The sequence below is a fragment of the Artemia sp. Qi Xiang Cuo genome, chromosome 3 (assembly GCF_049724085.1).
Source record: "Artemia sp. Qi Xiang Cuo chromosome 3, ASM4972408v1, whole genome shotgun sequence".
Classification (NCBI taxonomy): Eukaryota; Metazoa; Arthropoda; class Branchiopoda; order Anostraca; family Artemiidae; genus Artemia; species Artemia sp. Qi Xiang Cuo.
This window is the reverse complement of record NC_142796.1, coordinates 38,925,698-38,939,980: the sequence shown is the minus strand read 5'-3', so window position 1 is coordinate 38,939,980 and position 14,283 is coordinate 38,925,698. Positions and strand designations below refer to the sequence as shown.

Sequence of the window (14,283 nt, the reverse complement as noted above, 5' to 3'; positions counted from 1 at the left end):
CGGTAATGTTTGCCAAGCAAAAAACAACCACGAAGGTCACTACATGCATTTTGGCTGCTAAATCTGATTGAAAAAATGATTTTGGAAGCATTTCTTAAAAAAAAAAGACAACTTTTATTACCTATCTTAAAAATATTACCAACAGTATATTTTTGCAGTACATAAATTTAAAGATCATTGAAATAAGTATACAAATAAATGTAAGTAGTTACATATTGAGCAGCCTCTATTGGTGAGCCCAATTCCCTTTACTGTTGGCTCAAAAGCTCTATTACTTTCCCACTTCTTCTTCTTAAAAATAATTCTTCTCTTACTATTTCTTTTTTGTAGTCCGTTTTAGGCCAGCAATTTTTCCTTAAAAAAATAAAGTGAAATCTCGACTAGTTGTTCGCAAATAAAATAAAAATTACATGACAACATCAACGTTTAGACTCCACAACTTCTATACGGTATTGTGACAATATGTCCATAATCGCATTTCCAATGTAAGCCATTTCGGAAATTCCAAATGAGTTTTTTTTGTAAAGTCATATCCCCCAAATTTTTTTTCTCAGTTACCTTTAAAGCGCGGAACCTTCCTCCAGGCAAGGTTGATAGAACATCATCAGGTTATAATGAAGAACATCTTCTATAGGAGCCAAGAGTTATTTTATAGGAGTATCTTAAATATGAACCCAACGACCCTAGTCCTAATTAGCCTAGTTAATAAAACATAATTTAAAAGCAAATATATCTGCCAAAAATTAGGAAATTTCACATTGGATTTAATTTAACTCAAAGCTTTAACTGAAGTCCAACTTTCAAGAATCATAAGCTTTTCTGATCTTTTAGTTTTGCTAGGTAACACCGTACCGAAATTAAAACTGGCGTTTTTCTATGTTTTATGGTAGTTTTATTTTCCTTAAACCACTGCTAAAACACTAAAAGTTTCTCATACTTGAAACTGACAAGTTTGATTTCTAATCAGTTTATCATACTCTCTTTAATTAAGATTCACTGATGATATTTTACTTCACTGAAGATATTACTGAATATTGACATTACAGAAGATATTACTAATATTACTGATACTACTGAATTACTGATAATACTAGATTATACTCAAGATATTACTTCACTTAAGATTTTAGTCACTGAAGATATTTGATTGCTATAGTAAGCTTCACCAAAAATGTCGCATACGGCCTTGTGCATTGGACGAGCGTAATTATGTGACTGGTATTCAGAAAAGATCATTAAAAAGATAAACGGCAATTTATAAAAACCTTAATAAAGATTTTATTTTTATTTTGTATAATTTTAATTTTTTTTTTTACATCCATCGACAAATTTAATTGGAAACAGTAAATACACAGTACATTACAAGATACATAGCATATTAGCAAAAGTATAGATAAAACGAATTGTTTATTAAAATTAGCCAAACGAAACTAAGAATAAGAAGAAATTCGTTTTGTTCGTCCAATAGCTTCCTTGGCCTTAAGAAAACCCATTCTCCTTTCTCCTTAAGAAACCCAATCTTTATTTCTCTAAATTTTAATTTTTTGATAAAGTGAAAAACAGAATAGAAAAACATTAATTCATTTATTATTTATACAGATTCTCGGCAGTACCTTGGCTACCTCTAACCAACAGCAAAGGAGTCGAAGATCCTCCCTACAGGGCAAGAGTGTGTCAGGTGCCATAAACTCTTGGCTCTGAAAGCTTCATAAAGTTGCCCCAGTTTACCTTATACAGCAATCAGGAAACTATAAAAGATTTTACCCCGCAGGGGGCGGGGGCTGGGAAAAAGCAAAAAATTGGTAATTACATAGAAATTACAGGAAAATTTCAAGAGTCTCAGGATTTCAGGGGTATGGAGAAATGTGCCAGTAACGATGTTAACTCCGTGGAGTTTTTGTTCATTTTACGAGCCTCGAATCGGTAATTATCCAGACTAGCAATATATGACAAAGCAGTTGAACGGCACCCACATTTTGGTATAACAAAATTCAATCAAGTCACGTAATTAATGACATCCCCCAATTTTAATTAGACGATTATAATCGGACGAAAATTCAAATTAATGAACAGATCTTTCAACCTTTGAATCTGATCAGTTTCTCAGTAAATTTAAATTACCAGGAATATTGAAAAAAAAAAACAGAGAAAGAGAATGAGGGGAAGAGAGAGAGAGGGGGGGAGAGACATTGCATCAAAAATACCAATGAAGGCAAGCAATTAATGACGCTCCGCGATTTCAATTAGACAAACATAATCAGGCGACAATTCTAAGTAGTGGACGGATTTTTTACCCTTTGAATTCGCTCAGTTTCCCAGGTTTTTTTTTTAAAGAAAATGAGGGAGACATAGGGGGAGAGAGGAAGATAGAGAGAGAGAGGGAGATAATCTTTACCCAAAAACTGCATAATGCAAAGCTGTATCTCCTTCATCGTCTTGAATTTCCACTGAAGCATTAGCTTGTAAGAGCGCTTTTACAACCTCGACATGCCCTTCGTGGGCTGCAACTTGCAAAGCAGTTTTTCCGTTACTTTTTTCATCAATCTAAAGCGGAAAAGAGAACAAACTTATTAATATGAATACAATCATTTAAAGTCTTCTTATAGAACTAGTGAGTAAGCTGTTTAAGAAGCTTTTAAAAGACTAGGAGTATAAGAAAGAAGCATTAAAATATATTTGCAACTGATTATTCCTTTTATTATATCTAAACACACGTTAAAAACAAGCTACTTGATCAATAGATCTGATTTCCATACATGTTATACAGCTTATGCAATTTAAAATGTGTACTAAATAAAATTAAAATATAGCTAGTGGTAACGGCGTAGGAAAGGGGTGCAGAGGGGGCGGACCGCCCGGGTGCTATCCTTGTAAAGGTGACAAAAACTGATCCAAAAAGGCCGTTTTCTTCTGTTTTTCGTGTTCCCTAGCCAGTTTGTTATCTTCATAAAACAATGCTTTCAAAAATGTTTCATTGCCATCTCGTATTCGTTTTAACATTGACCCTGGTGATAGTAGTTTTAATTAGTTATTTCTGTCTAAGACAGCCTTTAATAACTCATTACTCAATTTGCCTCATATAAATATCATAATTATTATAACATTACAAATGTAATAATGTTAATAGAACTACTATGTTTCAAAATATTGTATTTTATTTATATTTTAGTATGTACTAAGTTATTTACAATAAAACGTGCACATACCTGTATAAACATGTATAAAACGTGTTCTTTAAACGTATAGTTTGTTTTTCCTGTCACTCCTTTCTTCACATACTGTTAACATTATAAATGAGTTCTGTCAGTTCTATATTTGACACTTAGGAGAAAAAAATAAAAAAGGGGGGGGGGGCAGTTGAAATTCCGCACTGAGTGTCAGAAAACCTTAGAGGTATTGATTCATAAGCGAAGAGATTTTGACTTACAGTTCACTGTTATTCAAAAGTTATTGACTATTTTAATTGTACACTTAAGATTTTTCAAAATTTATCACTTCCATATAACAGTACTGCCATCTAAATTTAAAATGTAGATGTCACCGATGGACCCCCTACTAGAACCTGTCAAAAAGTGCAGGAACAATAAATTAAAGCTTTGTGTTAAGCCCTTCCGATTAAGACTGCCAATGGAAAAGCAGCATATGAGAAGCAGGTATATTACCTTCATTACTTCTTGTGAACGAAGACAAGGTTAACTTTTAAAATGTCAGCATAAAATCTTTCTTAAAAGGAAGGTTAATTTTCTTCTCAAAATTACTCTAAAGCTTAAAATTTCATTACAAGTATCTTACAATGCCTGCTGATGATGATGAACAATCGTGGACTTATCCAAACTAATCCACTGGTAGCGCTAAACTCGTCTAGAGCAAGTAGTCTCTTGCCGAGGTATATTTACTTAAAAGAATACAAGGGAGCTATGATTAGGACAGAAAATGTTTCAATGACTCTACCTCAAACAATACTCGTAATCTTCAAAAAAAAGTATTAATAAATAAAATAATAAGACTATATTCAAAAAGCACACGTAACTTATTTAAAAAATGAATAAATAAATTTATAATTGACGATAGAGGGAAAGCTTTGGTGACAGGGTTTTAATAGTTCCAGATATGATTTGCGTTCTCATGTTATTTGTTTTGTTTTTCTCTAGTAACGTTGTTTCTAAATTCATTCAAGAATAAATAGCACTACTAAGGCTGTTGGGCTGATAGCCCTCCAAGGAGTAAATACAACTTTACGAGCTATATGTCCTCTGTTAGGGAGATTCCTTTTATCTTGATGTGTTGTGATAAATTTGTCAATTAAAAACATATTCAACGAGGTAAATGCAAAAATTTAGCTAAATACTTAATTTTTACAGATTTGTCGACATAGATTTCGAAAAGAAACCTTGCAGGCCACTAAATAGATTTCGTAAATTCTATCAAACAGTGAATTAAATGCAACAATGCAACAATTAACAATGCAACAATGTTGCAACAATGCAACAATTAAATGCAACAATGTCATTGAGACACAATATACGCAGTTGGGAAGGGGAAGGGGATAGATCAAAACTAAATGGTACATAAATGCAACTACAAATGTATGAAATAAGTATTACACAAGCATCCTTATTTTATGCCTACTTTGCTGCTAAAAAGCTGGATGGGAGAAGGGGAGGAAGTAAGTATATCATATAATCAGTTACATCAATAATTATACCATTAATTTACATAGAAAATCAACCAAATCAGTTTACCTTCTCCATATTTTTTGCAAGGATTTCCTTTACTTTATCAACTTTTCCTTTAGCAGCTTCATGAACCAGCAAATCAATTTCATTCGACTGGACTTCAGGCGCCCTTCGTACCAAATCCATTTCAGGATGAATGCCTAAAATCAAAACTGTTATTCTGAATTCTTCAGAAACTATGAGAAGAATGAGGATAACAACTGAGCCGCCAATGGTTCAATTACCACTGAATCGCCTGGAAATTCAGCTAACTTGTCCATAATTGTAACGATTACTATTTTCAGGGTTTAACCAGAAAATAATCTACATACTTTACTCTTTTTTATCTCCACGTGAGAGGGCCAAGGCTCTTATCAATTCAACAGAGCCAAGATGGTAGAAATTTTGCATATTTTCCATTTTTTTGCACAAATATGAGTTTTAATTTTTAAAAATAGAAGTTTTGACGTTTATCAATAATTTATTTGTCTACGGCAATGTTGTAAAAACATAAAAATATCTTGAGTTCTTTCCCAATGTAAATTGTTAAAGCACGATTTAGCATCGGGAAACTTCGAAAAAAGTGAAGAGAAAATTTATTCGTTACATTGAAGATACTAAGCGATCAGATGAGCAAACACTAGTGCAAGAGTTTTTTAATCGAAAAGGCTCGCGAGGAGACAAATTCTAGGCTTCTCTTTTTGTTAAAGAGTCAAATTTCTAGCTCCGATCTCTAGAGGTTCTTATGGTAACTTATACAAGTCTAAGAGCTTGAATCAACAAAACCGAAGATTTTTTGCATTAGATATATAGCAACAACTGTTATTGATAGTAAGGTGTTTCTCTTTAGATAAACTTACCGGAGTCAGTAGCCATGTTATTTTTAATAAAATGTTTAAAATATGTCTATTCATTTTATGATATTATTTTCACTGTAAGCACTTTAATCTAACTTTACCTGTTAAGGAAAAAGAAGACCAAAATTTGTTGACAAATAATGTTATAGTTATTGGTGGTTTTAAAGTAGAGGCAGGCGTGGTATTGGGATAAAGCGTAATAAGTGATGATTCTTATTATAAAGTACTAAGGGCAAAAACCAATTACAAAATATACCAAAGACTAAAAGAAGTAAATAAAACAAATTTTGATCAACCCTCATCTGTAAGTACACTAAAAATTAACAAAATTATCTGCTAGGCCTACTCAAAAAATTGAACTCGTAAAAAAAAAAAAAGTTAAAAGATATAAACACCAAATGACAGTGAAAAAAGGACGAAAAGACTTAACCTTGAGTATTTATATAAATGTCATGGTTACCCAGCGCTTTCATTTTTACCTTAAAATATCATATTTTTCGGGTAGCCCAAAACAAAATTATTTTTTCATTTGTAGTACAACCAAGTGTTTCATCACACATAGTGGCTCATCTATGACTTTTTGGGGGGGGAGGGTGGGTTCAATATTCTTTTTAGCTAAACAGATCGGTAGCCTAGAATTTTACAAGCTTTTTTCTTTTCTTTATTTTGCTCAAAAGATTGTGGAGTCATGTTATATAATTGCCATCGGTAGCTCAAATTCAGGAAAATACATGGAAATGGGTTATACATTTAACTAAATAGGAAAAATCAACAGTTTTTCCAAGTAAAAATACTAAAAACTCAAAAATAACAAAAATTATCCTACTTATGAGGGGGCTTCTCGCCCGACCCTCTTTATATAAAAGATTGACGAGGGATTTACTGAACGCATTCTAGACTGCAACAAATAGCGCGTCAGTGAGTGCATGTGCTTTGTTTACGAATTTTACTGTGTTTTCTATTCATTATTGAAGCTTTTGATAAAATCTATACTTTTATCTCATTGTTATAGTGTTGGATGTTGGATGGTTCGTTCCAGAAGCATTGGGCAAAAAGTCAAACTTTAGCGAATAAAAAGGGGAGTTGAGAGGGGGGCAGCCCCCCTCAAACACAATCTCTATTATATATTTAACTTTTGGTAATTTTCATCACATAATTAAATATGAATGGGGGGGGGGGGTGACAACCGTCCTCGAAAACTCATTGCGGAGAGGCTTCAAAAATTCATGGCTTTGTGCGTGCCCCCACAATGAGAGTCACTTTGTACTATCTTTCGTTTGTGCTACACAAGTTCAAAGCACTGAGCAAAGAATTTCAGGCGGTTGAAACATGGATCCACAGGATTTTGGAGGGTTCGCAACTGATTTATATGTCGCTCCTCAAGAGTTTTATCGAACAAGAAAAGATAGCTTGCTCACAAGATCCATTCTAAGTTCGGTTTACCCCAGCTCATTTTCTTGAGCTTTATTATATAAGGTTGGAGCCAAATGCACTTTGCCAAAAGAGAAGCCTGTACAACATTGGTCTGTTGAGCTCTCAGATGAGCTCACACTATTGAACTTACATCCGGATGAGCTCTCTTAATCTTGCCGCAGAGTTGTACTTATAAACGAGCAAGCAGATTAACCACAACAATCAGACCTTGAACTCTTAAATGCTTGAGCCCAAATGCTGCCTTTTCTGGAGATGTGGGCACCCTCTTGTCTCTGCTTCAACTGTTTCCGAATTTACTACGCGACACTGAGCTGGACCGTAACAAAATACACAATTCAATCGAAGATCAGTGGTCCAGAGAAGAAACAAAATATTGCGATGATGGCAGGAAAAGAATTTTTTAGGAGAAAAAAAATATCCGCGAATACAAAAAAAAACTGGTTAGAGAGCTATCTGACTCTATGCTTAATTTTTGTGCTTTTACATTCAGGCGCAAGTCCCGAACTGAAATTTTCCGGTCTCAACAACCTGAAAACCAAAGTCAGAAGCAGACTGCTGAAAATAAGTAGTAGAGGCCTTAATGTGCTCCAAACAGCATATCCGCCTTACATGCAGCTATCTAATTTCTTGGAATGTGCCAGGAAAGATGCTAGTACCATCATAAAAAAACGGAAAGAAATTACCCAGAAAAGGAAAGAAGGAGAATACCCTCTAGAGGAAGAGGAAGAAACGCTCTTGAGCGACTGAGGCCTCATTCCAGGTCAGCCAAAAGTAAATGAGCTTTCCGTTCCAGGTCGTCCAAAGAAACTACAGAAGAAAGCTGGGAGTGCGTTCGGATCCTGGACTATGGTATTTGACTACAGTGAAGTCAACGGTAGTTCTGGCTATTTTAGTTAAAGGCCCAAACGATTGAAGTTAACACATTGAAAACTTCTGACAGAAAATCATCTTTCAACTATAAAAGTATTTAGATTGCTTATCTAACACATAATTTAGATGTTCGTTTAAGTAGGCAGCACATCAAACTTTTTATTTTACAAAGGCTACATTTCAAAAAATATAAGGGCAATATGTTGAATGGCACTATAGAACTTATAGTAATTCCTAAGTGACGTGTGAATCCCCAGAACGGTGGGAGGGCGCGGCGTCAGCCACGCACGCGCAAATTTTTGACTTTACTCTGTTCGACCAAAAATCCCTTTATTCGAGTCTCAATTTTCACTCGCTCGAAACCTCGGCAGTTGGCAATCCTGGTTCACAAGAGAGGATTCGTTTTTTGTTTTTTTTTCTTCTTTTTTTTTTACTTAAAGAAGGGGTGGCAGAACATAGCGTATGCGCCAAATTTGGCACAATGGCTGATTACAAGCAGTATACGGCATCATTGCGTTTGTAGTTAAATGTCAAATGAAGCACAGAAACGATTTGGTGATTAATATCTATAGTCCTTCTTCCAACCGAATCTTACTCTGGAGAATAGCTTTCAGATGACCAAAAATCCTCGCTATATTTCAACCATACTCTGAACATCACAGAATATACTAGAATCCTAGTTTTTATTAATAATATAAATCTCATAAGCTTTATAACTCACTTACAGCCATACTTACTTTCCCTATTTTGATTCGTCCCAGCGAAATTGTGAGATTCCGTACTGCCAGAGACATTGACGAGACACAAAGGATTGAATGTCCATGATTGAACACGACTGTGTTCACACGAATACGTTTGAACACGAACATCACCGTCCATATAAATCTGCATCACTTTCCCAACTTTTCCAAGAGTCTGAAAGATATACTTCATGTAATAAACCATTTTTCGAACATTTTTTCAGCTAAAACAGCTAGGAAAAAAAGCTTTTGGGGAAAACGAAACGAACTCGTTCCGACATTGCAGTACATATTTTCATTGCATGTCCGGAATAGTATATGGAACACTTTCCCTCTAATTTCAGAAGTTTCCACTCCATGGGAATCATCAATTGATTACTATTAAACATATACTCTTTTAGGGACGAAACCCAATTCACCACTCACGAAACAAATTTCGTTTTTTAGGAGGTGGAGGGGGTTCCAGAATTTTGCAGTTTTTCACTAAATATTCTTCTAGGCTTCAGTTACTGAACTTATTACTTCTTTTCTTTTTTCATTATTTGTGGCTTTCGAATGAATGCTTATGTACCGTATTTATCCTTGCAAAGGTCTCGGAAGTTATGAAAAAACTCATGTTTTATGTATTGTATCAGCAATACAACGTTCACACAATATGAAGTTACGTTGCTTATTCTCTTTATTTACTATATTTTCAACATGAAAATTAGACGTATACTACAAGCTATATTTAATAAAAGTTGTGTGATCCATTCATACAAATACAAATATATTCAAACTTAAAATTTCCATCCTTCTATATATCCTGACACTATATATCAAGCTAATTTCCACAAAGTGGACTTAAAAGTAATATTATTTTAAATATAAAAATCGGCAACTGACATGACCAGCTAAATTGATTCGAACTGAATTGCAGCATTGTTAATTGTGTAGTTGAAAGAATAAATAAAGTGGTACAATTTGAAACGTTTTGATCTTAAAAGAAGGCAGGTGCACATTGCTGCGTTTGTGCCTACAAGTAGGGGTAAGACAAAAGCTATCATAGGTGCAATATTGATTCTCTTCCTGTACTTAAACATCGCTATCCATACAAACCTGCATAACTGCATCAATTTTCCCCAAGGTCTAAAATAGCCTTTGCGGCCCTTTTCCAGTTATGCACCTAAATAGCCCCCAAAATATTTTCTCACTCAAGAAAAAGCCCTTACTGGAGATCCTTTTGACTGAACCACAAGATTTATAAATATAAACAAATTTCTCTTTCCACAACTGTCTTTCCCCAATTCGATATAAATATTTTTTTTTACAACCAGTCACTTATTTTATTAACAGTCAAACAAATAAATTAAAACAAACATCGAATCCTGAAAAAAATACCAAATATTTAGGGACCACGTCCCACCTCCAGGGCACTTAAAAAAAAAAAAAAAAAAAAAAAAAAATCAAAATAAGTTGTCCAAAAAAGAGTAAGAATAAATATTGACACAAAACCTGGCACGTGGAACGAAAATACAGATGAGCTTTCCGATAAAACAGACAGATCTAGACAGTTAACGCCCAATTAAACTAGATTAAATTCTGAATATTCAATACTGTTTTAAACCAGCCGAATTTTTCAACATAATAGCATAAGAACCTAAGCTATACATTTTCAAGCCCAAAAAATCAATATTCGTTAATTGATGTAATAATGTCAACATGATTTTTCATCAGATTTCTTTTCTACGACAAACGGTGAGGAATCCAAACAGCCCTAAAGGTGATGCAGTGCAAGTCTTTGGAGAACTATGGACAGGCAATCCAAACGAAGGCCTTAAAATCGACAACAAAGGTCAGTAGTTTAGGTACCCTTTTCATTATGTTGAATAATCTGACTCGCTTAAGAATCTCTAATACTGAAAGACTTGAGCTGAAACAGCAATTGTATTATAATAAAATTCAACGAAACCATACCGTTTCCATAGCATCAATCCATTCACCATGTCCACGTTGAAGCTCTTGAACCTTATTATTGTCCTTAATAATCAAAACTTCCTATCCTATTGAGAACACGGTAACTCGGGAAAGTGCTTTAGGATTTATAGTCCATCTATTGCTGCAGTGATCATAGGCCACTCTTATGTCTCCACGTTCTGTGATGCGGTGAACAACTCCCACTCTCCCTATCAACTACAAAATAAAAAAGGACCCTTTAAAATAGTAATCAAAGAATATTTGACTTACAAGATTTCTTGTATGAAACAATACGTATGGGTGTGACTATGTATACCTGATTACATCTAACATACGTCATTAACTTATAATGAATTATTACTAGCCCTGCAAAATTTTTGAATTTTAACATAAAAGAAGAAAAATGTTGATAGTGACCTGCAATGGTTCTTAATCTTTAACAAGATATATGACGACATTTAATGGCTGCTTTGCTAGTTACACAGGATTAAGCAAAGATTAAAAATTTCGAATCAATGCATCGTTATCATCATATAAAATAAAAATAATAAAATGGAGAGCCTGGTTATGAAGTAGTTTGCCCCATCTCCCTTAATCCAATATTCTAAAAAATACATAAAGGATTCCTTGTAGATTAACCCAGGGAAAAAAGTCTACTTCTAATTGACCTCAGCCAATCACGAGCCTCAACTCTACTTCAACTTTCCATTCCCTTGTTGACTCCATCGGGAAAATTTTACAAAAGCCTAATTTCTTTCACTATAAAAAACGTTTTCGCGTGAGTAGCACTGATGCGTCCTCTTTTTTCTAGGTCTTTCTTATCATTTACTAAGGAGACTGGCAGGTGGAGCATTCAACAGGGGGATTTTAAGCATCTGATAGCGGGTTTTTGGCCATGAAGATTTCAATGATCCACTGCTTATGTTTCAAAGTCTGTCTATTCCCAATATGCCATAAAAAAATACCATTTTAGGTGCCATATACCTTATATATAACCATTTACCTGCCATATAGCCTTATGATGGCTTTGTCAACAAAAATTTATACTAAACATCTAGATTTTAGCATTGGCTTTCGGATTACTTATTTAAATAACTTTCTACGATATTTTTGGCTCCTGACAGTGGAGGAGAAATAAGAAAAATAAAAAACGACATATCTACATTTCAAGCTCTTTTTCAAAATTTCCAAAGAATTGTTTTGTATTTAAATTTTACTGCTATGCAAGGCCGTATCCAGAGGGCGGGAGGGGGGGGGGTAGGAGGTTTGAACACCACCACCCTCTCCCCCCACCCAAAAAAATGTTGTCCAATTCTTAGAAATGTAACAAAAATGAATAAAAACAAATTTATGATGCATTTTTAAAAAGATTTGTAATCCCCCCCACAGAACAAAAATCCTGGACACGGTCTTGCTGTTATGATAAACGTAGATGACAGTTGTTATTCCAAAGTCGATTAAAAAAAAAATTCTTGTCAAAAATTTAATTAACAGCCTAATAAATTATTAAGCATCCAAACGCGTTCTAAAATTTCGGTTACTATGGGCCATTGTTTGCTCTTTATGAAGTTGCAGCTATTGCCGCAACCACGATAGGAAGCTTGAAACTTCAGTAAAATTACCTGGTTTTAAAGGACTATTATTTTATTACGAAAAACGACAATGAAAACCATTATTGAGTAAACCCGTTCACCAAGTAAATATCTCCCGGGAGAGAATTATAGCAGTGACTGGATTTATAAAAGAGGGTTTAAAAAGATGTAAATAATGGGTTTAAGGTATTTGTTTGTTGTTAGTAGTTATACCATTTATTTAAGTGTAAACTGGCTGTTGTGTTATATAATCATTGTAATGTTTGTGTATGGCCTAGCGGCTGAATAATTTATCTAGCTATCTATCTATCTATACCAAATTTGCAGCTAACAATAATAAAAATGAATAATTGCTTTTAAAAACTTACAAAATATTTACTACTGATGCAGAAAACATAAACTCAGTAATCATATTAAAACTAAGTACGATTAATTGAAATCCATGTTACTAAAAAAAAAAAAAAACTCGAGAGGGCCATTGATGTAATTTTTGATAGTCAGGAAATACACTATTTCTTATTTCACAAATTCCTAATGCCTCTGATGGGTGCCACATCTTTTTTGTAACGTCTTTCGACCCCTAGAAATTTTGCGTTATCTCCATGAGGAACGTAACCAACTTACGAATTATCGAGGTAATATACAGGAGTTAACTACAGTTTAAATTACCAGAAATAAACTTTGTTTCTGGGGCAAAAAAAGAAGACTTACTTCAGTCATTCTTTGATTCCAACCTCCGTGGTTTTCTTGTAGCCTTTTCAACGCTGTAATATCAACATCGACCTGTACACGGTCACCAACAGAAAATGTATTTGTTTCCTCCGCTGCCTCTCGAGAACCTTCAGGGGCTTCTAATGACCTTGGTATTACGGGACCAACTAGCTCTGTTTTCCCTAGAAAATGTCAATACTTAATAAACTGGCTACCGTAATTCGTATTGCCGTATTCATCATATTGTATATGAAGATGCAGTTTTTTTGTCAAAAACTGAAATTCATTTTAAATATTGTATTTTGTTAATTAAAAAAGTAGGCAGATTTAACAATTTCCTTTAAAATGGGCATCTTTACAGGCCAAAGAGTCTTTGTTATTATTTGGTTGAAAATAAATCTCATCTTGAACCTGGACAAGATGGGGTACTGGAACATCTATGATGTTCCAGTACCCCACTAGCAGAAGAAAAAAGGACACACCAGTGCTACCCATGCAAAAAACGTGACTTCCCTGTTGTCCAAGCCAGAAGGCTGTAAGTTTCCTGCCCTCGGCCTTAGTGATTCCAATGGTGTACTTTTTGCTTCGATCTGACGCCTTTTCTATGAGTTTCAGGCTATTTTTCGAAATATCCGTAAATTTGTTTACGAAATAACATGTTGCTAACATTTTACAATTAATCGAGATAATAGTTACCATTCCTGAATGGTAACTATGGTAACTAATGGTAAGAACAATTTTTTTTTCACTAGCCGATTTTTAACGCGTTATTTAATTTTCGGTTACAATAGGCCGTGGTTCATCGTTTACTAGGTTGCAGATACCGCTGCAACCATGATTATCTTCGTGCCTTAAAAAGCATAGTTAAAAAGGAATGAATTGGAATGATGGTTTATTAATAAAAGCAGACCTTTATTAGCGATAAGAGACACGAGGTACGAGATATGAAGTATCCCATTTTTCTTTTACCTATAGCATCGTTACAGAATGTAGATTTTAAAGGAGAGCCGAAAAAGAAAAAAAAATCACTGTCGAGTTTCTTGGATATTAAACATAAACGTGTTAACTTAACAGACTGTAAACAGTGTGTGATTTGGTGAGCTCCTTGCGCCTTTTCTTCCGTTTCACCCGCAAAGGTGAAACTTGGCCCAGTTTTTCATTCACCACTTTTGACTGTTAGACGCCAGGTAGATGTTTACCTGTTTGCAATACATTTTTTAGTTTGCAGGAAATTGAATTTTCAATTCAATTTTCCTTCATTTTCTTTAAAAAAATTAAAATTTCCTGTTTCCTTATTTGACATCGATTCATATAAATCTATGGTTTTTGCTCATATAAATCAATTTTTGTGAACGAGGCATGTTTGTTTTTTACCCTTCAATATACGACAAAAATTATCGAGCTCTGA

The 14,283-nt window shown here is 34.2% G+C and overlaps 1 protein-coding gene across 1 annotated transcript in view; it reads right to left on the bottom strand.

Moving 5' to 3' along the window:
• Nucleotides 1-14,283, bottom strand: part of LOC148954076 (E3 ubiquitin-protein ligase MIB2-like) — a 104,898-nt gene that overhangs the window by 29,222 nt on the left and 61,393 nt on the right. Inside the window, 5 exon segments of the mRNA XM_089085819.1 lie at nucleotides 2,396-2,544; nucleotides 4,743-4,876; nucleotides 8,614-8,791; nucleotides 10,573-10,788; nucleotides 12,876-13,057. Of these exon segments, the coding sequence (XP_088941945.1) occupies nucleotides 2,396-2,544; nucleotides 4,743-4,876; nucleotides 8,614-8,791; nucleotides 10,573-10,788; nucleotides 12,876-13,057 (859 nt within the window).